General features: G+C 46.4%; 1 protein-coding gene across 2 annotated transcripts; it reads left to right on the top strand.

Annotated features, from left to right (window-relative positions):
- The first annotated feature begins 1,345 nt into the window (after window positions 1-1,345).
- On the top strand, window positions 1,346-24,466 carry GPR157 (G protein-coupled receptor 157). 2 transcript variants are annotated; one of them, XM_073585367.1, is made up of 5 exons: window positions 1,346-1,646; window positions 4,156-4,554; window positions 16,541-16,754; window positions 18,604-18,795; window positions 20,303-24,466. In XM_073585367.1, the coding sequence occupies exons 2-5, from the start codon at window positions 4,172-4,174 to the stop codon at window positions 20,522-20,524; spliced, it is 1,011 nt and encodes a 336-aa protein (XP_073441468.1). In that variant the 5' UTR covers window positions 1,346-1,646; window positions 4,156-4,171; the 3' UTR covers window positions 20,525-24,466. The 2 variants fall into 2 exon arrangements, with proteins under 2 accessions (XP_073441468.1, XP_073441467.1); XM_073585366.1 differs by having other exon boundaries at window positions 1,349-1,580.
- The last annotated feature ends 3,454 nt before the right edge of the window (window positions 24,467-27,920 follow it).

Genomic DNA, 27,920 nt, shown 5'->3' with positions numbered 1-27,920 from the left:
AGAGGAGTAGCCCGCCCACTGGCGGCAGGACTGAGGAGTAGAGCGCCCACTGGCGGCAGGACTGAGGAGTAGAGCGCCCACTGGCGGCAGGACTGAGGAGTAGAGCGCCCACTGGCGGCAGGACTGAGGAGTAGAGCGCCCACTGGCGGCAGGACTGAGGAGTAGAGCGCCCACTGGCGGCAGGACTGAGGAGTAGCCCGCCCACTGGCGGCTGCAGGACGGAGGAGCACAGCGCTCACTGGTGGCAGGACGGAGGAGCACAGCGCCCACTGGCGGCTGCTGGACGGAGGAGCACAGCGCTCACTGGTGGCAGGACGGAGGAGCACAGCGCTCACTGGCGGCTGCAGGACGGAGGAGCACAGCGCTCACTGGTGGCAGGACGGAGGAGCACAGCGCTCACTGGCGGCTGCAGGACGGAGGAGCACAGCGCTCACTGGCGGCTGCAGGACGGAGGAGCACAGCGCTCACTGGTGGCAGGACGGAGGAGCACAGCGCTCACTGGCGGCTGCAGGACGGAGGAGCACAGCGCTCACTGGTGGCAGGACGGAGGAGCACAGCGCTCACTGGCGGCTGCAGGACTGAGGAGCACAGCGCTCACTGGTGGCAGGACGGAGGAGCACAGCGCTCACTGGTGGCAGGACGGAGGAGCACAGCGCTCACTGGTGGCAGGACGGAGGAGCACAGCGCTCACTGGTGGCAGGACGGAGGAGCACAGCGCTCACTGGCGGCTGCAGGACGGAGGAGCACAGCGCTCACTGGTGGCAGGACGGAGGAGCACAGCGCTCACTGGCGGCTGCAGGACGGAGGAGCACAGCGCTCACTGGTGGCAGGACGGAGGAGCACAGCGCTCACTGGCGGCTGCAGGACGGAGGAGCACAGCGCTCACTGGTGGCAGGACGGAGGAGCACAGCGCTCACTGGCGGCTGCAGGACTGAGGAGCACAGCGCTCACTGGCGGCAGGACGGAGGAGCACAGCGCTCACTGGTGGCAGGACGGAGGAGCACAGCGCTCACTGGCGGCTGCAGGACGGAGGAGCACAGCGCTCACTGGTGGCAGGACGGAGGAGCACAGCGCTCACTGGCGGCTGCAGGACTGAGGAGCACAGCGCTCACTGGTGGCAGGACGGAGGAGCACAGCGCTCGCTGGTGGCAGGACGGAGGAGCACAGCGCTCACTGGCGGCTGCAGGACGGAGGAGCACAGCGCTCACTGGCGGCTGCAGGACGGAGGAGCACAGCGCTCACTGGTGGCAGGACGGAGGAGCACAGCGCTCACTGGTGGCAGGACGGAGGAGCACAGCGCTCACTGGCGGCTGCAGGACGGAGGAGCACAGCGCTCACTGGTGGCAGGACGGAGGAGCACAGCGCTCACTGGCGGCTGCAGGACGGAGGAGCTCACTCCCACAGTACAGAGAAGAGTCGGAGGCTGCACCGGGCTCCCGGCATTCCTCCCCGGCTCTGCGGACGTTTCCTGCCCTCCCGGATGTCCCGGGCAGAGGCTCCTCCCTGTGCTCCGCTGGCAGCGAGACCCTGAGAGTGCGGAATCCTGGCAGGAGACCGGGGAGAGGAGAGCGCGGCTCCGGGTGAGTGACTGCCGGCTCCAGTGTGTACAAGGGGCAACCCGGAGCGGCACCGCGGAGTATCAGCAGGTGTGTCCTGACTCCTGGAGATTCCTGGTGATGCACCGTGCAGACATCAGATACAGGCGGCAGGGCGGAGATTTCTACTAGTCACTACCAAGTTCCTAACCACACACCTCTGTCCGGGGAGCACAAGGAAAGTTGTGCAGATAACTTCTGTCCGGCTTAAAAAAAAAACAACCGATTGTAACTGGATCCATTTTTTAAACCGAAATCTATGGAAAATGGATCCGTGATATCACCGTCTGTATTTCTGCCATGGAAGCGGATCCATTGTTTTGTTCGCTGGTTCTGTTCATACAGAGGATGACTGGGCATGTGAGCGCAGCCAGCAGGGACCTGGTTTAGTGTGTTGTTTACATGGGACTGTGGACGTTTACATGGGGCTGGGATCACTCAGGTCACTTGTTCTTATTGACCTTGGTCCCGTTTTCCGGTCCGCGCTGTTCTGTAAATGTCACTATGAATTATTGTCACAGGTGGGATGTTCCCTGCTGTGAGAGCGGAGACTGGGGAAGTAGTGCTGGGGGTCCCAGGGGCATGTGGTAAGCTATCCACCTGTTATATCGATGTGTTTACTACGCTACCGTCGTGTGTCGGTGAATCGCCGCCGCCCTCCCGTCGTGTGTTGGTGAGCCGCTGCGCTCAAGCTATGCTGTTTTACTACCAGCATGTCATGGTTACACCGGACCTCTGCGGCCACTGTATGTGCAGTTACCGCGTCCTCCCTTTCCCGTTCCACCGGCTCATTGTCGTCTGTGCAGTGACGCTCTGCGCTAATCACACATCTGATGATGGACGCCTCACATCTGGCTGTAGTAATAACTCCGGGTTACACTGAGCGCTGACCTCGTGTTGCCGGTGATGTTTGGGGCTGCCAGTAATAACTCCGGGTTACACGGAGCGCTGACCTCGTGTTGCCGGTGATGTTTCGTACTGCCAGTAATAACTTCGGGTTACACTGAGCGCTGACCTCGTGTTGCCGGTGATGTTTCGGGCTGCCAGTAATAACTCCGGGTTACACTGAGCGCTGACCTCGTGTTGCCGGTGATGTTTGGGGCTGCCAGTAATAACTCCGGGTTACACGGAGCGCTGACCTCATGTTGCCGGTGATGTTTCGGGCTGCCAGTAATAACTCCGGGTTACACGGAGCGCTGACCTCATGTTGCCGGTGATGTTTCGGGCTGCCAGTAATAACTCCGGGTTACACGGAGCGCTGACCTCATGTTGCCGGTGATGTTTGGGGCTGCCAGTAATAACTCCGGGTTACACTGAGTGCTGACCTCGTGTTGCCGGTGATGTTTCGTACTGCCAGTAATAACTGCGGGTTACACGGAGCGCTGACCTCGTGTTGCCGGTGATGTTTCGGGCTGCCAGTAATAACTCCGGGTTACACTGAGCGCTGACCTCGTGTTGCCGGTGATGTTTCGGGCTGCCAGTAATAACTCCGGGTTACACTGAGCGCTGACCTCGTGTTGCCTGTGATGTTTCGGGCTGCCAGTAATAACTCCGGGTTACACGGAGCGCTGACCTCGTGTTGCCGGTGATGTTTCGGGCTGCCAGTAATAACTCCGGGTTACACGGAGCGCTGACCTCGTGTTGCCGGTGATGTTTGGGGCTGCCAGTAATAACTCCGGGTTACACGGAGCGCTGACCTCATGTTGCCGGTGATGTTTCGGGCTGCCAGTAATAACTTCGGGTTACACGGAGCGCTGACCTCGTGTTGCCGGTGATGTTTCGGGCTGCCAGTAATAACTCCGGGTTACACTGAGCGCTGACCTCGTGTTGCCGGTGATGTTTCGGGCTGCCAGTAATAACTCCGGGTTACACGGAGCGCTGACCTCATGTTGCCGGTGATGTTTCGGGCTGCCAGTAATAACTCCGGGTTACACGGAGCGCTGACCTCGTGTTGCCGGTGATGTTTCGGGCTTCCAGTAATAACTCCGGGTTACACGGAGCGCTGACCTCATGTTGCCGGTGATGTTTCGGGCTGCCAGTAATAACTTCGGGTTACACGGAGCGCTGACCTCGTGTTGCCGGTGATGTTTCGGGCTGCCAGTAATAACTCCGGGTTACACTGAGCGCTGACCTCGTGTTGCCGGTGATGTTTCGGGCTGCCAGTAATAACTCCGGGTAACACGGAGCGCTGACCTCATGTTGCCGGTGATGTTTCGGGCTGCCAGTAATAACTCCGGGTTACACGGAGCGCTGACCTCGTGTTGCCGGTGATGTTTCGGGCTGCCAGTAATAACTCCGGGTTACACGGAGCGCTGACCTCGTGTTGCCGGTGATGTTTCGGGCTGCCAGTAATAACTCCGGGTTACACGGAGCGCTGACCTCGTGTTGCCGGTGATGTTTGGGGCTGCCAGTAATAACTCCGGGTTACACGGCGCGCTGACTTCATGTTGCCGGTGATGTTTGGGGCTGCCAGTAATAACTCCGGGTTACACGGAGCGCTGACCTCATGTTGCCGGTGATGTTTCGGGCTGCCAGTAATTGGTTGCTTCTTTCTCTGCAGGTTTGGGCATACCCCGATGGCTTGGACGGACGTCCCCCAGCAGACCCTGTACCTGTCGGAGCAGGTGACCGTCCTCTTGTCCTGCGGTCTCTCTTTTCTGGGATCTCTGCTCATCATCTTCACCCATGTCCGTTGGCCCGAGCTCCGGAGTCGTCCTCGCCAGCTGCTTCTCTTCCTGTCGGTGGCGGACTTAATCTCGGCCGCCTCCTACTTCTATGGAGTCCTGCGAGATTTCCAGGGCACCAGCTGGGACTGCGTTGCCCAGGGGGCCCTCTCTACCTTCTCCAACACCAGCTCGTTCTTCTGGACGGTGGCGGTGGCCCTGTACCTCTATATCACCATCGTCCAGTCCCAGCAGAACCTCGCCGAGCACATGGTGTACTGGTTCCATCTCATCAGGTGGGTACAAACGGCAACGTGACTGTTCATCCGCTGCCAGGAAATATGGCGGACGGTGAGCATTGCCCACTGTTCTTATTATCAGCAATTACAGTTTTTAGTACTTTTCCACATTTTGAACGTCCCAACCATTTCATGCCATGTGTAAGAAGTGGATAATGGTGCAGATTTAGAGAAGTACAGCTGCCGAGGATATTCAGGTGGGGTAATGTGACAAGTGGGCAGCTGATACAACACACAGAACTTCCATATTATTTACTGAAAACCTATTGTAACTTTAATCTAAAGACAAAAATAAAACGTTGCGTTCCTTCCCCTTTCTATTCTGAAAAAGCATTACTGAAACCAGCATTAGTTTCGGTGGCAGTGACGGGGCTGAAATGCTTCGTAGGGCAAAAAGAATCCAAAGTCGTCATCGATAATATAATCTAGTGGAAGTTATTTAGATCATTCCATGTTTGTGAGCAGGAAGGTGGCGAGGCCCAGGAGAGGAGACGGCAGGACAGACTGCATCGTGCGTGTCGTGTGCTGGGCGCAGGTGAGCATGCTTGGATTCACAGCACGTAGAGGCGAGGAAGACATCGGTCTCCCCTGAGAAAAAAAGGATAAACGATGTTAAAATCCAATATATCTGATTATGCGTCCCCCTCATATCTGCAGTCGGGGAACACTCAGGTGGTTCCATACACAGTAGTCGGCCTGCAAATTGGGCTGATTTAAAATATTTATGGGCATCATGTGTGGATTTGTTTGTCACGCAGTATGTTCATGGATGGTCACGTTCTCCTGGCATTCACCAAACCAAGACTCGTCCATAAGATGCCAGAGAAGTGTGATCCCTCACTGCACAGAACACGATTCCTCCAGAGTCCAGGGATAGCGGCTTTACACGAATCCATCCGACGTTCAGCATTGTTCTTGGTGATGTAAGGCTGCTTGGCCATGAAGATCCTGGTGGGGGCACAGTGTTTGGGCTGATGTTAATACCAGAGGTTATACGCCGAGGGACCGGATGGTATACGCTGGTGAGGAAGAGAGGCCGAATGGTATACGCTGGGGAGGAAGAGGGGCCAGATGCTATGTGCCAGGGAAACCTAGGAGGCAAATGGTATACTCCACAGGGGGTGGCGAGGGGCCCGATGGTATATGTCGTGGAGGTGGGGGTGGCGAGGGGCCAGATAGTATATGCCGTGGGTAAGGGGGGTGCTGGATTGTATACCCAGAGAGGAGGGGTGGGATTGGTATATGCCGTAGGGAGGGGGGGGCTGGATAGTATATGCTGTTGCTCGTCTTTACAGGCCGGCCTTAGTCTGCGCGGAGCATTCGCACTTCTGTAATGTCATCGGTGCCGCTCGTCTCCAGAGCTGTAACTCGTCTTTACAGGTTGTCCTTTGTCTGTGCGGAGTGTTCACGCTTCTGTAATGTCATCGGTGATGTTCGTCTCAAGAGCTGTCACTCGTCTTTACAGGCCAGCCTTTGTCTGTGCGGAGCGTTCACACCTCTGTAATGTCATCAGTGCTGCTCATCTCCAGAGCTGTCGCTCGTTTTAAAGGCTGGCCTTTGTCTGCGCGGAGCGTTCACTCTTCTGTAATGTCATTGGTGCAGCTTTTCTTTACAGGCCGGCCTTTGTCTGCGTGGAGCGTTCACACTTCTTTAATGTCATCAGTGCTACTCATCTCTGGAGCTGTCACTCGTCTTTACAGGCCAGCCTGTCTCTGCACGGAGCGTTCACACTTCTGTAATCTCATCAGTGCTGCTCATCTCCGGAGCTGTCGCTCGTTTTAAAGGCCGGCCTTTGTCTGCACGGAGTGTTCACTCTTCTGTAATGTCATCGATGCTGCTCATCTTTACAAGCCGGCCTTTGTCTGCGCGGAGCATACACGCCTCTGTAATGTCATCGATGCCACTCGTCTCCGGAGCTGTCACTCGTCTTTACAGGCCGGCCTTTCTCTGCGCGTAGCGTTCACACTTCTGTAATGTCATTGATACTGCTCATCTTTACAGGACGGCCTTTGTCTGCACGGAGCGTTCACACTTCTGTAATGTCATCGATGCTGCTCGTCTCCGGAGCTGTTGCTCGTTTTAAAGGCCGGCCTTTGTCTACGCGAAGCGTTCGCTCTTCTGTAATGTCATTGGTGCCCCTCGTCTCCAGAGCTGTCGCTCGTCTTTACAGGCCAGCCTTTCTCTGCGCATAGCGTTCACACTTCTGTAATGTCATCGATGCTGCTCGTCTTTACAGGACGGCCTTTGTCTGCGCGGAGCATTCACGCTTCTGTGATGTCATCGGTCCCGCTCGTCTCCGGAGCAGTCATTCGTCTTTATAGGCCGGCCTTTCTCTGTGTGTAGTGTTCACACTAATGTAATGTCATCGATGCTGCTCGTCTTTACAGGACGGCCTTTGTCTGCGCGGAGCATTCACACTTCTGAAATGTCATTGATGCTGCTCGTCTTTACAGAACGGCCTGTCTCCGCGCGAAGCGTTCACGCTTCTGTAATGTCATCTGTGCCGCTCGTCTCCGGAGTCGTCACTCGTCTTTACAGGCCGGCCTTTGTCTGCGCAGAGAGTTCACTCTTCTGTAATGTCATTGGTGCCGCTCGTCTCTGGAGCTGTCGCTCGTCTTTACAGGCCAGCCTTTCTCTGCGCGTAGCGTTCACACTTCTGTAATGTCATCGATGCTTCTCGTCTTTACAGGACGGCCTTTGTCTGCGCAGAGCGTTCACGCTTCTGTGATGTCATCGGTCTCGCTCGTCTCCGAAGCAGTCATTCGTCTTTACAGGCCGGCCTTTCTCTGTGTGTAATGTTTACATGATGGCCTTTGTCTGCGCGGAGCGTTCACGCTTCTGTAATGTCATCTGTGCCGCCTGTCTCCGGACCCGTCACTCATCTTTACAGGACGGCCTTTGTCTGCGCGGAGAGTTCACACTTCTGTGATGTCATCGATGCTGCTCGTCTTTACAGGCTGGACTTTGTCTGCGCGGAGCGGTCACATTTCTTTTTTTTTTTTAATTTGTTTATTAAACAAACAGAATATATAGCATACATACTTGCATATAATAATAATAAGCACTGTATAGAATATATTTCACACAATACTGAATGTAGAGCAAAATGTGCATAGCAGTTTACACACGAGATGAAACGCAATGTTAATGAAATTATACAAGCCTTTATGTAATTACTAAGGTAGTAAAACCTATTTAATGTCCTAAACCTCAAATAAAAAGAAAAAACTACTACTACTTCGCAGCCTGACTCCACACGATTAATTATATATCCTGTGATGTCTCCATTTTACAGAGTAAGATGATAGGAATTCCACCTCTCCCAGATCTTCCCAAATTTACCCGGGCAGCCTCTGTTTCGATACAGTGTACGTTCATATGGGATGATCGAATTCACTAAATCACTCCAGATCCTAAGGGAAGGACATGAGCCCCCAATCCACCGCAGTGCCAGTACCTTTTGTGCCATAAATAGCATCTCCCGTAAAAAGATCCTAGTATAGTGGTCCCATGTCTCCTCATCCCATACCCCAAACAAACAAATCAGTGGCTCAAGGGGAACAGGAGCTTGTACCAGGGATGTTAATAATGACGTCACCTCCTTCCAATATTGTGCGATGATAGGAGGCTGCCAGATCATGTGAATAAAATCTGCATCTGGTAAATGACATCTCAAACATTCCGATGATTGGAGTCGGCCCATCCTGAAGAGAGCGTTCACATTTCTGTAATGTCATCAGGGCTGCTCGTCTCCGGAGCTGTCGCTCGTCTTTACAGGCCGGCATTTGTCTGCGCGAAGCTTTCATTCTTCTGTAATGCCTTCAGTGCTGACTTTGATGTTTCTAATGTCATGGGTTAGATCTGGGGTTGTACTGTTCAGATGATGAACGCTCAGAGACCTCCACTCATCTTCAATCATCGGAGTAAACAAGATTTCATGTGACCCTGGCTGTGGATTTACTCCGCACATTTCTATCTGCGAGAGTGAACAATAGCCACTTGTCTGACAAATGAGAAGGACTGAAGATCGCTTGCTGCAGTACGTAGAGGTGGTTGTAGGGAGATTCTCATCTCTGACACGGTGCATCCACAGGAACGGCATCTGTCTTGAAGGGCCCCGACTTGTGGGTTTGTGAACGGAGATGTGGCTAGCTATACAATGAGTTAACTGAAAATTGTCTGTGAGTTTGTAAGACTGATGCTATATGATGTGATTGGCCACAATTCCAAGGATCACCCAACCGTGCAACAATTGGCCTTAGTGGTGACAGACTTTCCATCCCATAAGGTTAGCTAACATACAACGTGTCAGCCTATGACCGGGTTCACACGGGTGTATTTCACTGTGTATACCACAAGCCCAGACTAGCCGTGGATCTCCTGACCTTTTGTGTGTCTTTGAGGCTGTAAGATCAGGTTGGAAGACTTCCCGGTCATCCGGGTGTTGTGGCCCATATATGGACCATGAAATAGATTCGTCTGAACTCTCCACGTTTGGGTGATGGTTCTGGCGGCAGTTTATTTCTGGAAAAATGAAACGATCGGCAGTCTGAAATCAGACAAACCAGATGCTTCTCTCACCCCGAAAATCATCTGTTAAGTGCCCCCATATACATTGGACTGCTGACCCCAATGAAACCCTGGATTTTATTTTCTTGTACATTTTTAAAGGGGTTCTACACTATTCGGAAAACTCGTTTTCAATTCTTTTGTTTCCACCTTGTAAAATAATATTTGTACTCCTCTCTGGCTTCTTTCCAATAGTGTCTACACTGGCTTTCCCGGGGATCCCATGACAGTGTCACGCAATCCCTGCGGCTAATTAGTTCTAGCTTCCCTTTCCCTGCCTTCAGACTAATCATCGGACTTATTACATGAAAAATTGCCTCTGAATTGGGAAACCAGACCAAGATTGCACAAATCATAACTTTACATAAGCGACACTGCAAGAATAAACTTCATGAAAGCATTGCAGAAAGAAACGTCAAGCAGAGCAAAGCACTAAAAATAGTCTCTGCAGCATGACTGGTTTTGCAAGCTAGCTCTGCTACATCGGGCGAAACCTTCGCACATTATTAGAATAAGTTGCTTCGGCTCAGCAGCCGCCCACAATACCATCAGGATTTTATTAATGCTGCAAAGGCCGCTGCAGACACAAATGCACATTTATCTAAAATGGTATTTAGTGCACAAACGTCACGTCCAAATATTTCTCATATGTGGCATCTTTATGGTAAACTCTGCACGTTCTAAGGGGCGTGCGTCACTTAGAAACCCAATGTGTACCTTGGTTACAAGCTCCCTGCATCAGCGCGCTGGTAACTAGGGTACACATCGGTGCTTAGAAACCCTGCGTTTACCTTAGTTACCAGATCGCTGGTCTCCCGCCTGTCCACGCAGCGATGCGTGCTGGCCAGCGGGAGACCAGCGATCACAAAAATGTCCTGGCTATTCCAGGGCGATCAGCGATACCCGGCAGGGGGGGCCGGTCGCTGGTCAGTGTCACACACAGTGACTCAGCAGCGATCTCGCTATGTGTGACGGGTGCTTAAAATACACAATTGCCTTTTCTTCCAGACTGCCTGTAGAAATATAAAGAAAAATTGCACCAAAAATGCAAAATTCTGCAGCATCTTCAAAGACACAGCGGGTAGGAGTTCTCACGAGATCACATCCGCTTTGTTTAAACTGTAAAATTCAGCAGATGTGCTGCACAAGAAACACCCAGGGGAAAAAAAAACAAAAAAACAATTATACTACAAGGGAACATGGTCTTATGCAAGTCATGATACAACAACAGCGACCGTGTCAGTGTGAAAAAGGGAGAAAAGTGACGCGCGCTTTAGAGGGGATGCCCACTGAGCTCAGAACTTGCAGCTGAAAGAAGCAGAACAAGAAGGGGAACATGCACAATTTGTCCCCATTTGGAAGCAATTGTTCCATAGGAAATAACAGAATTTTCTTTGATGACGTGACACCTGCATGACTTAACGCCCCTTAGTTAAAAGTACACAGCGATGCCGCGCGCTCGGCATTGCTGGTGCTGATCGCTGGTGAAGCTGTCTGTTTGACAGCTCACCAGCGATCATGTAGCGACTCGCCAGCGATCCTGACAAGTTGATATTATTGTCGGGATCGTTGGTGAGTTGCTATGTGTGACGGGGCCCTAAGTGCTGAGCCTTTTTGCACAAAAAAAAAATGCATTGCAAAATGCTGCGTCAGATCTGCAGTAAACAGAGCAGATTACCTATTTTGGTGGAAAAACCATATGTGGGAAAATGTCCTAATCTGCAAACAAGCTGCACTCACAGAACGATGGGATATAAAAATATTCACAAGGGGGTCTGGTATCTGTACCACTCACAGCATTATCCCGCAGTATTTTATATCCTGGTTCGCATACAAGAGTCGCTCGTTATTAGCGTCCAGCTGCTGCTTTAAAGCTCAGTCTGGAATAGGGTGTATGTCTCAGAGGGGATTATTTGGGGAATTTGTCCCTATGATCCTATATTCATTGTTTCTATGGACATATTGGTGTAATGTACAGGGGTTGGACAAAATAATGGAAACACCTGGAAACATTAACAAAAGTTAGTTTAATATGTTGTAGGTCCACTTTTTGCGGCGATTACAGCCTCAATTCTCCGAGGTATGGATTCATAAAAGGTGTGAATTGTTTCTAAAGGAATTGTAGCCCATTCTTCAGTTAAAACACCCTCCAGTTCTTTGATCGACGATGGCGGCGGAAATCGACGTCTAACTTGAATCTCTAAAATCGACCATAAATGCTCAATAATGTTGACGTCTGGGGATTGTGGGGGCCAGATGAGATGCTCAACTTCATTAAAATGTTCCTCGTGCCATGCTTTAACGATTCTAGCTGTATGAGTTGGTGCATTATCGTCCTAAAAGATGGCGTTCCCCTCCGGGAACAGTGCTTGAACAATAGGATGCACTTGGTCGACCAAAATGCCTAAATAATCGTAGCTGTTAATTCTTCCATGAAGGGATATCATTGGCCCGGCGGATCTCCACGAAATAGCACCCCAGGTCATCACAGAACCTCCACCATGTTTTACGGTTGGGAGAAGGCAGTCTGGATGGAATGCTTCTTTCGGCTGTCTCCAAACGTACACTCGGCCGGAGGTTGGAAATAGGGTAAACGATGATTCGTCTGAGAATATCACGTTTCCACTGCTCGAGGGACCAATTCTGGAGGTTTCTACACCACTCTAAACGCTTGGAAACATTTGTCATTGAGAGCAGCGGTTTTCGAATTGCATCTCTTCCGTGGAATCCAGATTTGTGCAGCTCCCGACGAACAGTTTTCCTGAAAACTGGGTTCTGTAGGTGTTCATTGAGCTCAGCAGTGATTTTTGGAGCCGTGGACTTGCGATCCTCTATCACAATTCGCTTTAGAGTCCAACGGGGTCTCTCAGTCAACTTCGACTTTCGGCCGGACCTGTGCTTTGCTGCGGACGTTTTTCCTTCTCATTCAAACGCAGTCATTACTTTGGAGACAGTACCTCTTGACACGCCAAGCATTCGGGCACTTTCTCTTACACTAGCGCCTGCCATACGAGCACCAACAATTTGACCTCTTTGAAAATCCGAGAGGTCTGCCATTGGTATCAGTTTTTCATCAATGTTCTTACAATTCTGCAAAACAAACAGTTAATTTACATACACATATCACATAACACAAATAATCAACTACAAAACATTACCATATGTCACGGTTTGCATGTTTATAACATGTTCGAAGATTATGATGCCAAAACGTTAGGTGTTTCCATTATTTTGTCCAACCCCTGTATGTTTTGAATAATACCCAATTTAAGCAGCGCGGATTAGTTCTGTAAGTCGGATTTTGTGCTATGAACTTTATTCTGCAGGAATTGGCTAAAGTCCCTGGTAATAGGGTTGCTATTACATGGAAAGCCTGTTTTCTCCAGTGATAGACGGGAAAAAAGTCATAGAACCAATACATTTGCATGAAACATTTCCCAGTCTTAATGTAGCTTTTATTTTTCTTTGCTTTTATCCACATCATTTCTTACCAATATGTCAAACTAGCTAAAGAGCCCGGCGTTGCCCGGGCATAGTAACTAACTGTTGTTAGTTATAACAAATTCTTTGGAGTGCACTTCCCAGGTCAATACGATTAGTCCCCAATCCCCAAAATTTTAAGCGTGCCCTGAAACCGCATTTATTCAGACTGGCCTACCGCCTCAACACATTAACCTAATCTATCCCTGTGTGGCACAGTCAAAAGTTTTACCATAACCAGGTTCCCCACATCATGTTCCCACATGCTTTATGCATCCATTAGCCCTCTGTGTCTGTACTGTTACACACTTAACATTATGGCTGGTCCATACAATCAGGGCAACTGTTACCACCCACCTTTCGTGTCTGCCGCTTTCCTCATAGACTGTAAGCTTGCGAGCAGGGCCCTCATTCCTCTTGGTATCTGTTATGATCTATGTGATTATTGTTATGCTGTAATGTCTATTGTCTGTACAAATCCCCTCTGAAATGTAAAGTGCTGCGGAATATGTTGGCGCTATAGAAATAAAATGTATTATTATAACTAGAATGATTATATTGCACATAAAAACATTTCACATCATATATTCAACACTACAGATTTGCAACACAAATTAACTAAACGATTACCCAAGTACTGATAGTACACAGCCTTATACTGCAGCAGCACCTCACTTCTCTCATTCTCCCCCTCATTCCTCTCATTCATTCTCCCCCTCACTCCTCTCATTCATTCTCCCCCTCACTCCTCTCATTCATTCTCCCCCTCACTCCTCTCATTCATTCTCCCCTCACTCCTCTCATTCATTCTCCCCCTCACTCCTCTCATTCATTCTCCCCCTCACTCCTCTCATTCATTCTCCCCCTCACTCCTCTCATTCATTCTCCCCCTCACTCCTCTCATTCATTCTCCCCCTCACTCCTCTCATTCATTCTCCCCCTCACTCCTCTCATTCATTCTCCCCCTCACTCCTCTCATTCATTCTCCCCCTCACTCCTCTCATTCATTCTCCCCCTCACTCCTCTCATTCATTCTCCCTCTCACTCCTCTCATTCATTCTCCCACTCACTCCTCTCATTCATTCTCCCACTCACTCCTCTCATTCATTCTCCCACTCACTCCTCTCATTCATTCTCCCACTCACTCCTCTCATTCATTCTCCCACTCACTCCTCTCATTCATTCTCCCACTCACTCCTCTCATTCATTCTCCCCCTCACTCCTCTCATTCATTCTCCCCCTCACTCCTCTCATTCATTCTCCCCCCTCACTCCTCTCATTCATTCTCCCCCCTCACTCCTCTCATTCATTCTCCCCCCTCACTCTTCTCATTCATTCTCCCCCTCACTCCTCTCTTCCCTCCACACGTGCACCGCAGCCTCCTGTTATGAGCATAGTGGTGTGATCCATGAGGCTCCTCCCTTTCCCTTGACGTCATGCCTCACAGGAGCAACTCCATTCTAGACACGACGGAGCTAGATGTGGCCTGTGTCTGCCACACACTGATACTCTGAAGGCGGGATGTCGAAACCGGTGAGTTTTGCAGGGTGGCTTTCGGGGTGTGTGTCTCCGCCCGTGTGCGCTAACAACGTGGGCCGTGTGGATTGAGTGTGGCTATGTGGAGTCGGCGTGGCTTGATACATACATACATACATACATACAGACACACACTCAGCATATATATATATATATATATATATATATATAATATTAAAGGGATTTTTACTATTCGGCGCTCCAGTGGTCTCCCCAGGAACGTCCCATCCATTTAGTGCACTCATCACTGAGGCGAAGTGAATAATGGTGGCCCTGGAGCTGCAGTAATACTTTGGGCCATATTCATCACCTATGTTTTTTTTATCACTTTTCTTTTGCGGTATTCGTTGATTATTTTTGCGCCACATTTTTCTAAATGGCTCACATGGTTCTTAAAGATTGGCCAAAATCTAAAATGTTTTCCATTTTTTTTCATCTTTAAACCTTTTTGTAACTTTTTAGCACAAAAAGTCTGATAAAATGTTGCAAAGTATGTCCATCAATTCCAGATATACACAAAATCATTCCTGGGAAACTGGAGTACGTTTGCGCAAAAATGTAGTGACTTTTTAATAAGTTGGAATTGATAAATGAGCCAAAACATCTGTAATCTTATATATTATATTTTTTATTTATTTATTTTTTTAAATAAGACACTAACATGAGCACAGCAGGTCATTTTTTAGATTGCTGTGCATATTATGTTCATTCTTTGTAGTGGGTTTAAAGCGCTTTTTCAAGTGGGTCTGAGGCGGAATTCGCCTGAAAAGGATGATGTGTTCACAAACCCTAAAATAGACTTTAAAAAAATCAATAATCGAGAGAAGAATAAGGTGCAAATTAAAAACACCCAAAAAATGGAGACAAAAGGAGCAATTACAGTAATGAATCACAATTGTTGTTTTTTTATTTCAAATGCATTAAAGCAATAAAAAATGCTTGTGATGGGAGATCTATTCTTAGGATTTGTGCACATGACTTTTTTCAGTTCCTTATACTGCCTGACAAAGCACTAAATAAACGCTAAAAAGAATGAACATGTGACTTGTAATTTTTAAAACCATTTGCTGTTCATATGTTCATCTTCTTTTTATCCACTTCAGGTTTCCAAAGCCACCAAGCGACTAAAAATAAGTGACCCAACCAATTTTGTTTTTTTTACTTGGAAGCCTCTCAATATACACCTAAAGACATAGTGGGCACATACCCTTAAGAATGTCTGTAAAGTGCTGTGGAATATGATGGTGCTGTAAAATCAAAGCATAATAAATTGTAGAAAGTGATGACATATGGTTATATTGCTAAAGGGTTTCTTTTTCTTTATTCTTAGGATTAGTGGGGGTCTCGGCAGTCAGACCCCACCAGTATGACATCTCTTCCTGAGATCGGAAACCTCTTTAAAAATAATTTACAGACCTGTAAATAATAAATAAAAAAAAATCAGAAGGATGAAAATGAGTAGTCCTCATTATGGCTCTTTTATTACTGTTTTCCAAGTATATTTTTTTTCTTGCATTATATGTCCTCTTTTCATCCTCTATAATCACACAGATGACGACGTTTGGTTTTCTGTGCATTCATTCCTACACAATGGCAGGAACTGTACTTGTGTCTAGCTTTGTGCAGAGGGAGGTGCAGGCCTGGTGTTCTGTATGAGATTGGGGTCAGACCTGGCACTGAGCGTCTCCCGAGAGCGCGGACAAAAAGTAAACAGACGGTGTCCTCAGTATCACGAGCCGCAATCCGAGAAGTTCTGGCCACTCAGAGGGGATTATTTATAGCATGGTGCATCAGTCAGACACTTACCTTGGCTTCTCCTTGTTATTAGAGTGTCAAGTCATTTTTTTTTTGGGGGGGGGGGGGGGGGATTCTTCTTTTCTAAATTCTACGGAAATGGAAATTTTTTTAAATTCATTAAATAAAAAAAAAAAAAATCAATCTGCTTTTGATTTTTTTTTCCATGGATAGATCATGTATCCCTTACTCTATATGGCTGCTCACTTTGCTGTGTTCTTTTTTGTGGACAAAGTTTCTCCATTAAAAAATGACCTATTTTCATCCGAGTCACAGATCAGAATTGCGCATTCCCGTCTGGTTGCCTCTGTGTGCTGTCCGCTTTTCACTGACTTTGCTAGGAGACGCTTGATAAATCTTTCTTAGTTATTTTTTTGCATACAAAAGAAATACCGATGGTAAAAACTGACAAACGGAAAAAAGACTACTGAAAATGAGTCTATTTTTTTCAAGTACGAGAGAAAACGCCATTGTCTGAGGTTTAATTCCAGAGAACCAACTGGTCATGTACTTAATATCCTGTCCTTATATAAGTGCATGTTGTTGGATAGTCACATTGCATTGGTTACTTTTTGTTGTATAACATGGTGTTCTCTGTGCACAGCTGGGGGGTTCCGCTGGTGATCACTGTGGCTGCGGTGTGCCTCCAGAAGATCGGTTATGACGCATCCTACGTCTCAGTCGGTTGGTGTTGGATCAACATAGAAGCTAAAGACAAGCTGATATGGATGCTTCTAACGGGGAAGGCCTGGGAGATCCTGGCGTACCTGATCTTACCGGTGCTGTACCTACGAATAAAGAAGCACATCGGTAGAGCGGTATAAACACATTCTTAATATTCATTTTTTTGTTTGTTTTTTTAGGAATATTAAACCTAAAAAAATGCTTAACAATAAAAAAAAAGTCCCCACACTTCCCCCTTATTCTACCCTTTCATTCCATTCTGTCTGATATTCCAATTTAAACTGAGAAATATATTAACTGTCCCCGGTGTCCCAGGAGATTAGCCATGTTTCCCCTCCTCCTTCTCATTATTTTGGGTGTGGTTCTTAGACCACTTCTGCAGCAGGAGCCGCCCCCCTTTACATATCTGCAGGAGAACAAAAGGTTAAGCCACACTTCTTCCCTTAAGGCCCTGTTACACGCTTCAGTGTCCCAGCGATCCCACCAACGATCCGATGTGGATGGGATCACTGGGACATAGTTAGCTGATCGCTGGTAAGCCTCACATAGGCAGACACACCAGCGATCAGGACCAGCGAGCACGCTGGTATCCAGGGTTAGCAGCGGGTATCTAAGCGCCGCACGGCGCTTAGTTACCCGCTGTTTACCCTGGATACCCGATCAGGACCAGCGAGCAAGCTGGTATCCAGGGTAACTAAGCGCCGCGCGGCTCTTAGTTACCCGCTGTTTACCCTGGGATACCAGCTCCCAGCGTCTGCTGTATGGCGCTGGGAGCTCGCTGATCGTTGGTCTCTCGCTGTCACACGCAGCGATGTGTGCTGCCCAGTGGCAGACCAGCGATAGATTTATGGCCCAGACCATTAGGCAACGATTAACAATAGGCCAACTAATCGTTGCTACGTGTCACACGCAACAATGTCGTTTCGATATCGCTGCAATGTCACCAAACTGGTGACGTTGCAACGATATTCACAATATCGTTGCGTGTAACGGGGCCTTAAGCCTACTCTTTTCTGCCAGTGACCAGCTGGAATCGGCACAGATCAGCAGGTGATTGGCCTCTTTGTACTCTGCGGGAATATTTCAAGGCTGTTACAGTCTGACAAACTGAGGACAAATACTTCTTATTAACATTTTTTTTTCTAGGTTTAGGGATCCTTTTAATGGTTTTCAAGGGATTTACAGAACAAATAATTGGCAACTGTCGTTTAATAGACTGTTTGGACCAGCCGACTGCACTTAAATGTGCACAGAACAATCGTTCTGTGCACATAAGATATCATTTTTCTCGGCGGCACCTGTCCTGTTTCCAGACGACATGCTGCCGAGAAAAAATTATATTTAAGCTGACTTGAAAATAATTTCCACTTGACAAAACAAGCATCGGCAGTCCGTTTAGACAGACCAATAGTCGGGAAATGAGCTTTCCTAGGAATTATCAATTATTATTATTATTATAAATGACCCCTTAAAATGTAAATCCTCATCGATCAGTATGAATTATCCTGTCAGCATAGCATGACTTTCCTAGATGGGAAGACCCCCTCTAACTGAAGTGTAACTTTTGCTCCAGACCCCCCTTTCCAAATTGTCACAGATCCCCCTCCTCTGCTCCCTTTCGGTTACTAGATTAATTCACTTCAGTTGTGCAAAATGTACAGTAAAGTGAATAGTCCTTGTTTTACCTCCTGATAACACCAGGGGGCACAATATAGTTATGCACATAGAACTCTTATTGCTGTATATATTTTTCAATGCAAGTTTAAAAAGAAACTTTTTTAAATCTAATTTTTGTTGGTTTATGGGGCCATTGACAGTCAATAGATGCAGTGTATTCCTGACCTTACAGCAGCTATAGAAGCCAGATAATAATGGTTATATGTAATTTTCTAAGTTCATGGTAGGAGCTCGGTCATCTGCTCCTTACAAGTGATCAAGTGATGTGGTGCTGATCATGATGTGACTTCTCCCTCCTTCCTGCAGCATAGGGCATTGTCAGAATACCGTCCGATCTTGACAGCGGCTCCCGTGTACCAGCCTAGAGCCATAGCAGACAAGAAGCTCATTTTCATCCCCATCATCTTCATCTTTCTCCGTATCTGGAGCACCATACGCTTTGTATTGACTCTCTGCGACTCACCAGCCGTGCACAACCCCATCCTTGTCGTATTGCATGTAAGTGGGACCATCGCCGGTCATATAAACATTATTAACATAGAATATTAACACGGCCATATGGTATTCATAATATTCTGTGTACCAAAATTAAATACATCATAAATGTGAATAGGAGCTGAGCTGGAGAACGCAGGAAATGTTGCTACACAGGGAACGGAGTTGCACTGCCCAGCTCTGTTTACATTTGGCAGAAATAAGAAACATCTGATCGGAAGGGTTATCGGACCACCATCAATCTGATCATAATGACCTGTCCTAAGAATAGGTCATTAGTATCTTAAAAGGAGTCTGTCACCTTCACAACTGAAAATAAACAATTTATACATTCATATAGAGGACTTGGCCCATTTAGAAATCTGTAGATTTTAATTATTTTTCTTCATGTTAAAATAGTTTTATTACATATGTAAAAGTGGCGTCTTTGGTGAACCCATGGCAGGACCAAGTGCTCGGGGCGCTGTTCCATCTCTCTCATTACCATCTTCCTCCCTTCCACTTAAGGTACTGTCACACTAAGAGATATCGCTAGCAATATCGCTATAACTTGTGACGTTATAGCGATATTGCTAGCAATATCGCTGTGTGATACTTACCTACAACCCGCTCCCCCGCTGGTTATCGCTGATCGCGCGAGAACGTCCAGGACTGTTTCTCGTCGTCAGCTTCCCGCCGGGCTTCCTGTGGAGCGACGAGCGTGGAGCCGGGTGTGAGGACGCAGGATCGCCTAGTGTGACAGGTAAGTAGCGATCCCCGTCCCCAGTGATGTCGCTGGTGAGATCTGCCTGTGTGGCAGCTCACTAGCGACCACTTAGCGATGCACCAGCAATCCTGACCGCGTCATATCGCTGGTCAGGATCGCTGGTACATCGCTAAGTGTGACAGTACCTTTATGATGATTGACAATGGCACTGCCTGTATGGAATCCTCAGCAATGCCTGCACACACTATCACTGCAGGAGCCGAGAACAACTTGTCACTGTGATTGGGGGCCCTCTTATCTCCCTCTTCTGTTGTTATCTAGTATCGACTGCTAGCTGCCTGCAGGAGCGAGTGGATGATGCTCACAGGACAGAGGGATCAGAGTGCGTCCGAACACACTGACATTGTGTGCTGTGGACTCCTGTAGTGTCGGTGTGCAGTGCTCCGGATTCAATACATGCCATGCTCAGCAAGTGCTGTCAGTCATCATAAGGGGAGGGGAAGAAGATGCAAATTGAGGGGGTGAAGCAGATCACTTGGGTTCACCGAAGCCCCCTGATTTCCGTATGTTTCTATTAAAAAAACAGAATAAGTAAAATCTATCTTACAATTTGGATATTTCTGGTGCCACGTCCCCTATATAATTGTTCAATTTCAGTTTGGGAGGGCACAGACTGACTCCCTTTAAGCCTGTAAAACCCTTTTAGAATCAAATAATTTTAATTGATTATCTTGTCTTTATTACAGACACATTGGATGATGGACTTGTATTATATTTCATACTTTTTTTGTTTTTGCTTCCCAGGGTATTGGGAATAGTTTCCAGGGAGGAGCGAACTGCATCATGTTTGTTCTATGCACTCGAGTTATCAGGACGCGTCTGATCACCTCATTGAGCTGCTGCAAGTCTCCTAGGCCAAGTGACTTCAGAGAGAGCGCCGCGTCCGAGGGCTATGCATCCGGCTACGGCTCAGTAGGAGAAACACCAGACAGCCAAAAGTGGTCGCCTCACCTGCTCAGCACCTGATCCCGCCGGAGCCATCACCATCTGCCCCGGCACCGTCTGCAGATCATCTTCCCCTTAGACTTCAGTCAGGTGTAAGGCTGAATCCGGATTTGCCCTGTCTGCGGAGCCTCGGTGCCCGTGTATACTGAATATGAAGAGTTGACATTACGTAGAGGTTATTTTTCTATAGAAGTAATATGTGCACTTTATTAGGCTAATGCTCAGAGTTTACAATCCCTTTGTTCGTGGCTGGGGAAACCCTAGAACTCAGGTCATCAGTGCACTTAGCTTTGGATGCCAACGCCAAACTTTAAAGTGCAGAGCTTTTTGAGTGGGTCAAAAACCATGAATGTATCAAGCAGAGACTACTTCAGAAAATGTTCCTTTTTTTGGGTGTTGCTGTAGGAAATTTTCTTTTCCTGAAATGGTTTTGAAAAGTTTTGTCTTTTTTCTAAAGTTGCATTTTTTTTTTTGTTTATTTTGACATTACCAAGTTTGGAGAGGTTTCCTTCAGGGTCCTTTTCCAAGAAGTGAATATGCATTTTTTTTCACTACCTCTTCAGGAAAAAAAAAAACTAAAAAAGAAAAACCTTATGAACAGAAAAGTGGATTTTACATAGAAATGAATTGGAAGAGTTTTCCAGGAGGATTTTGGAGAGGATCCGCTCCAAAAAAAAAAAGAAAAAAAAAACTCCTCCAAAAACTCAATGAGCAAAATCTAACTTTTTGGCTGTTTACAGTTACAATTCCCATTGTCAGGCCACTAAAAAAGTCACATTGGCTCCTCCGAAAGTGATCTAGTCTGACCGCGTGCTCTTATGGACACTCCACGAGAATGGTGTGAAGTGCATTGATGGTCGCAGCCCAGAGGCGCCGGTCACGTGCCAGCCTGTAGCAGTCTTTTGTATATAGAAGCCCAGCACGGTATATTATTATTTTTTGTGGATTTATCGAGTATTCAGCTTCACAATCAGGGTTTTTCTACTATCTCCCACAAGTGACTTTTGACATTTTCTATACCTCTCAGCGTACTCTCAGGCTCCGGCAATTGTTGCACCTTTTGTAATCTTGCAATTGTTTGGGTTGTAGGTTTTCACTGTTTGTTGTGGAATACGATAATGTGTCAATATTTATGTGCCACAACTTAAAGGGGTTGTCCATTTGGCATTTTGAAAAATGTAATATTTTTAGCTGCTGGACAGCCCCTCTAGGGTGAATGCATGCCTTTTCCACACGGATTTGCGTGCAAGAAATCAGTACAGAACAAAGTAGAGTAATCTGGTGGAAATGGAAAAAACCTTCCTTGCATAAATAGACCTAATTTGCAGCATGTTAGTTCTTTCATTGTAGATTTTTCACCCTTTCGCAAAAACAGAGGGTATAATCCATTGTTAAATCTTCATGCATCACATGCAAATACTCCACATCAAATCCTTTTACACGTGCATTCACACATTGCTTAGGATTTTACCGTCCTATTTCTAATCCGTGCACACAACAATTATTCCTACATTTGTATGTGTGCAACAAATCATTGCAGACCAGCAGATTAACTTGTGGATTTCAGGGTCCCCATTGAAATGAATGGGTAAAAACAGCTCCAAAAAGGTGATATTCTGCAACAAAAATGGGACAAAAACAACTTAAGAGCCGATTCCATACTAATGAAAAAATAATGGGAAAATGCAGAATGTGCATGAGGTCAAGTTAAAACTTATCCAATTTGTGTTTGATGCACCCAAAATGTGAACCCAGAATATTTTTCATTATTTTATATATTAGTGAAGCCAAGTTTTTATTACTTACTTGCAAGAAATGAATCATCCGTGCAATCGTATCAACTGCAGGATGTTTTTTTCTTCTCCCATACTCCTAAGACAACGACTCTAGAGTTCACGATCCGTTATTTCCGTGCTATTCACACTGAGGACCTCAAACACCGAAGTGCCTTGAAACTACTTTTCCGTCCGCGTGTGAACATGGTTGCAGCAGTGCTGCTCCGCACAGGACCTTTTATTAGGATCACGGTTCACTTTGGTTTTGGATGTATCTCATATTCACACTGACTGCCCACCGGAGCGAACATAGTCGCCAAGATTAATGCACTTGCACCATATTTAATCAGTGATTTATACTGATCAGAAAGTAAAAATTTACCGTATAATTATATATTCTCAAAGAACTTTACAGGGTATGACCACTTTTGCAACCAATTTATATTCCAAATATGCATCAAAATACAAAAAAAATCTCTTTATGCAGCCTTTTTTGTATATGGCTTTGATTTGAATACATTTGGCAACTTAGGCTTGCATAAAATCTGTAGAAACAATGTGTCTAAATGATTATACGCTGACCCTTAGGGTGTGTGCACACACTGCGGATTCTGCTGCGGATCTGCAGCGGTTTTGGTCCTGCGGATCTGCAGCAGTTTCTGCTGTGGTGTACAGTACCATTAAAATCAATGGAAATTAAAAACCACAGTGCAGACGGTGCGGATTTGCTGCGGTTTCAAAACCACAGCATGTCAATTCGTTGTGCAGATTCCGCTGCGATTTGGCACCTGCTCCATGGCAGAGGCTAAACCGCAGAAAAACTGCAGATAAAACCGCAGGTCTTTTGACCTGCCGATTTACCTGCGGTTTTTGAAAAATCCGCAGGACAATCCGCAGCGTGTGCACATAGCCTTATCAGTCTGAAGCGCCGTACTCCCTTCATTTAGTTGGCCACTTCTTGTAACCTATTGGATATAAATTAACGAGAAGAAAATAATAGTTGGGAGTAGGACTTCGTAATCAGACTACACAGGATTCTAATTTGTAGTCTGTTACCATGGAGACACATAGGTCTGTCTAGGAGCTGTAGACAGTGATTGGATCTTGTTACTGCTACTGTTTGCCTTAATTGGAGCAATTAAAAATTGTGGCTAAGGTGGACATATCTAATATAAAGTTAATGTCACTTTGCTTTACATTTGTCTTCCGTGTTAATCAAAATTCTTCCTGAATTAGGTTACAAAAAACGCATTGTGTGAATTGTATTTATTAGCCTCTACCCATTCAGTAGCCATCAGTCAAAAGCTGGTTCAAGCCACAACTGTTCGAACTGCTTTTGATTCGTAGACATGCGCACTCAATTCAGCTGAGTGTGCATGTGCTTTCAAAGGGTAGAAAACCGCTGCAAGACATCTGTGTTGGCAGCTTATCTTTCGTAAGAACAAAAGGATCGATTGATGAAATTTAAAGGCTTTTAGAAAAGCTTTTCCAATAAAGCTCCATTATTTGTAAACTATCTGTGCTTTACTCACCCTCAGCCGGTCCGGCGCGGAGTCTCCACCTCTGCTCCGGGTGTCTGTTATTGATGCAGACAATAATTGAACCGAGCAGCTTGTGCCGCCTACGTCAGCAGAGCCGCTGAGCTCACTGATTGGCTGCAGCGCTGACGACAATATTAGACACAGGAGCAGCAGCGCAGATTCAGCACTCGATCCTTGAAGGGTGCGTAAAGAAAAGTTTTATTTATATATTTTTTTTTATTTTTTTTTAATACTAATGGAGCATATAGGAAAATCTTTTCTAGAAGGGAATAACCCCTTTATCATGACCGATCCTTCTTTTCCCTGACGTTGTCTGTTGTACAAGTCTGGGAGCCACCATAATCAGATGGTTCAGCTGATGTTGTTCTTTGGGCTCTTTGTTATTCACAAATGAAAAAAAAGTCTTTATTTAGCAAAAAAGAATAAATTACGGTAAAATATGCAATCCTGACATAAAAAATTAGATAAGAAAAAAAGATATACTTTATAGGAAAATGCACCGTGCTCGTCACTTGGAGCAGAGTAATGTATCATGTCTGTGGTCTATGGAAACTCTACTTATTTCTAAGTTTGGATCCTGTTCCATTGGAGCAATGTTACTTGAATTGTATGTGTAAAACTGATATAAACTTTTTCATGTTTATAAATAGAGAGTTGAGTGTTTATGTAGAAGTGAGCAGTGAATGCTATGATTACAGGCCTCCAAAGAGATCATTTATCAAGAGCGGCTCATAGATCACTGTGAGAAGCACTAAATATTGTGATACACTCTCCACACATGTCAAACTCTAGTCCGGAGGGTGATTATATGTGGCCCGTGACGCCGACACCACCCCCATTATACTGTATGGAGGACTATGTGGAGCCCATTATACTCTAATGGGACCCACATAGGCTTCCATATACTGTGTACTATTAACTACAGTTGTGCTCAAAAGTTTTCATACCCCAGCAGAATTTTTGCTTTCTTGGCCTTTTTTCAGAGAATATGAATGATAACACCAAACCTTTTTCTCCACTCATGGTTAGTGGTTGGGTGAAGCCATTTATTGTCAAACTACTCTGTTTTCTCCTTTTAAGGCTGGTTTCACACTGGCGGTTTTTAGCGCAGCGCTTCGTGTGCGTCCATGCGCATGCGTCCTGCGCCCCTATCTTTAACTTGGGGGCACATGGTCTAGCGTTTGCACACGTTCATATGCAATTTTTTGTAGTGTGCGCCTAGGCGCGCCGGAAGCAACCTGTTGCATTTTTGGTCCGTCCGACCTGTGTCAAAAAAACGCTTGTGCACGGAATGTGCAAAAAAAAATCACATTACAGTCTATGGGAACGCAGGCGTGCGCTTGGACATGTACACGCCTGCGTTTAAAATCGCATTTTTAAGTGTTAACATGGCTAGAAACTGGTTAAAACGCATGCGCCTAAAATAAATGCATGTAAAACGCATGATGCGTTTTTTGCATGCGTTTCTATTGCACACGAAGCGCAGTGCTAAAAAACGCTAATGTGAAACTAGCCTAAGTCATAATGTCAGCCCAAAACATCCAAATGACTCTGATATATCCATATCTATCCATAGATCTATCGATAGCCTGGGAAGGGGGTAATACCCATGGATCTTCCCAGGCTATGAATATCAGCCCGCAGCTGTCTGCATAGCCTTTACTGGCTATTAAAATAGGGGGACCCACCCAAAAAGATGATGTGGGGCCCCCCTATATTGTATAGCCAGAAAGGTTACGCAGACAGTTGCGGGCTGATATTCATAGACTAGGAAGACCGCCCACACACAGTCACCGCCCACACTCTGCTCACACACTTGCTCCTCCCGATCTGCAGCCTTTCATCTGCAGCAAAACCGCAGATCTTTTTTAGACCTGTGGTTTTGCTGCGGAAGTGCCCGACTCAATGCAAGTCAATGGTTCCGTGCAAAGAATTGACATGCTGCAGAAAATAAAACCCTGCGAATCTGCGCTTTTTTTTCCGCAGCGTGTGCACAGCGTTTTGAATTTCCCATTGATTAACATTGTGTGCACTCTGCACTGTGATGCAATTCCACGCTTCCAAAACCGCATCAAAAACCGCCACGTGTGCACATACCCTTACCTAGACAAGATACAATTTTAACAATAGCTCATCAGCTTATTGCAACAGCAAACGTTTTAACAAATCTCATTAAATATGCAAATTGTCTCTTCAGAGAGCTAGAGGACTAGAACTTTATCGCCACCTATTGGAAGCAGCGATCCTAAAAGTCAATATCAACTGTTTGAACGAGACTTGCAATATGTCTAAGGATAAATGTCAAACCAGAGTCTCAATTTGAAAACAGTGTTTCGGGGTGTTAGCCCTCATCAATGCAATGTATGAGATCTCATTTGGCTAGGTGAAAGGTTCTGGACTGCGGTCCTCTTCTTCTCCAAAGAGACATTTTAATTTCCCACAGGAGCTTTGCATGGCTTGTAAGTCTCACTCTGACATACCAGGCTTGGCTTGTCACTCTCCACAAGGAGAAACATTACCCCTTAGAATCCAGTCTAAAGCCGCTCACCTAGCCAAATCATTCAGATCTCATACTTTGCATACTTTGGCTTGTGAAAGGGTCGATATTAACTTTTTAGGGTCACTGCTTCCAATAGGTGGTACTAGAGTTCTAGTCCTCTTTCTCTCTGAAGATACAATTTGCATATTTAATTTCCTAGAGGAGCATGCATGGCCTATAAGTCTCCTCAATCTGACATGTCAGGCTTGGCTTGTCACTCTCCACAAGGAGAAACGTTAACCCTTAGACAACAAATGTCATTAAAACACTGCAGAAAAATATCCACATGTCCAATGACAAGGGGTGTATGTTTATATTGGTATCATTACAATTATTTCTGAGGATATTCTCCCTTTGCATAGGATGAAATTTGTGACAATATCTACACAATTTTCAGCTGAATCCACGTCAAAATTTGTTTCCCATTCCAAATGAACGCACCCTAAGGGTTTTAGTCCATAGATATCAATAAGACTGTTCCATTTCACTGAGAGCAAGCACAACCATGAAAATGGTCATTCAAGTCCAAAGGCCCCGATTCATCATTCTTCGCACCTTGTTTCTAGAGAAAAACTGGTTCTAATTGCAACTTTTATATTTGCCCCTTAAACATTATTTAATTTGCAGCTTTCTTAACTTTAATTTTGTTGGAATATTGGAAAAGTATTGCTGTAACAAGCACCAAGCGTTCTGATGGCGGAGTCTAAAGCTTCATGCACCTTGCTGTATTGCTTTATATACTCTTCAGTACTATCTGCCATATATGCTGTTATGTTATTTAAATCATATGTAATCCCTATTAAAATGTACTTTATTAACTGAACAATTTACCAGGTGTCCCAGATACTGTATCTCTGTTCCCTGACATCTGCCCGGCAACCTTGATATGGAGAAAAGCCATGAAAGACATAACTCTGGCCTTAATAAAAGCAAAGATTAAGTACAGATGGGGATTCCCACATGCTTTAATTTTCTCCTATGGCAACACCACCTATTCTCCAAGAAATCTCGAGGAAGGGAGAAAAGCATTTTGAAGGCAGGCATCCCGATTTCTGATTCGGGAGCCCTACCACAGAGACAGAGACCGCGCAGAGAGTGGATGGAAGTTCGCCATACCAGACTCAATAAATCACAGCACAACAAATAGCCCATTTCTTGAGTCCACTATCGACGAATGTGCTGGAATATTCTCAAAGAACGACCAAAATGCTGAATTATCGTTCTGATAGTATTACTATTTGATGTTTCTAATGACAATTTATGAATAATATTGTTTTCTTTTTCTACTAGTGGAGTGTTGTGCCCCTGGAGTAAGTATGTCACTCCATTTTGGGCAATTACTGCCTCTGGTCCTACTGAGGCTGGTTTCACATTAGCGTTGAAACAACGCTACGCACTGTGTCGGTAAGCCCCGCCCCGATCCGGCTCCCTGCCCGCCCCATCCGGGATCACCGCCTACTTTCGCATTTGCACGCATGCGATCGGCGCACCCTATCTTTAGCATAGGGTGCGCAGATCATGCGCTGCCGGTGTGAAAGTAGCGTGCTGCGCACTTTTGACGT

Source organism: Dendrobates tinctorius, unplaced genomic scaffold (assembly GCF_039654945.1).
Source record: "Dendrobates tinctorius isolate UK_male_01 unplaced genomic scaffold, ASM3965494v1 ptg000086l, whole genome shotgun sequence".
NCBI classification, from domain to species: domain Eukaryota; kingdom Metazoa; phylum Chordata; class Amphibia; order Anura; family Dendrobatidae; genus Dendrobates; species Dendrobates tinctorius.
The sequence above is the reverse complement of the archived record's forward strand: the minus strand, read 5'-3'. Positions and strand labels throughout refer to the sequence as shown.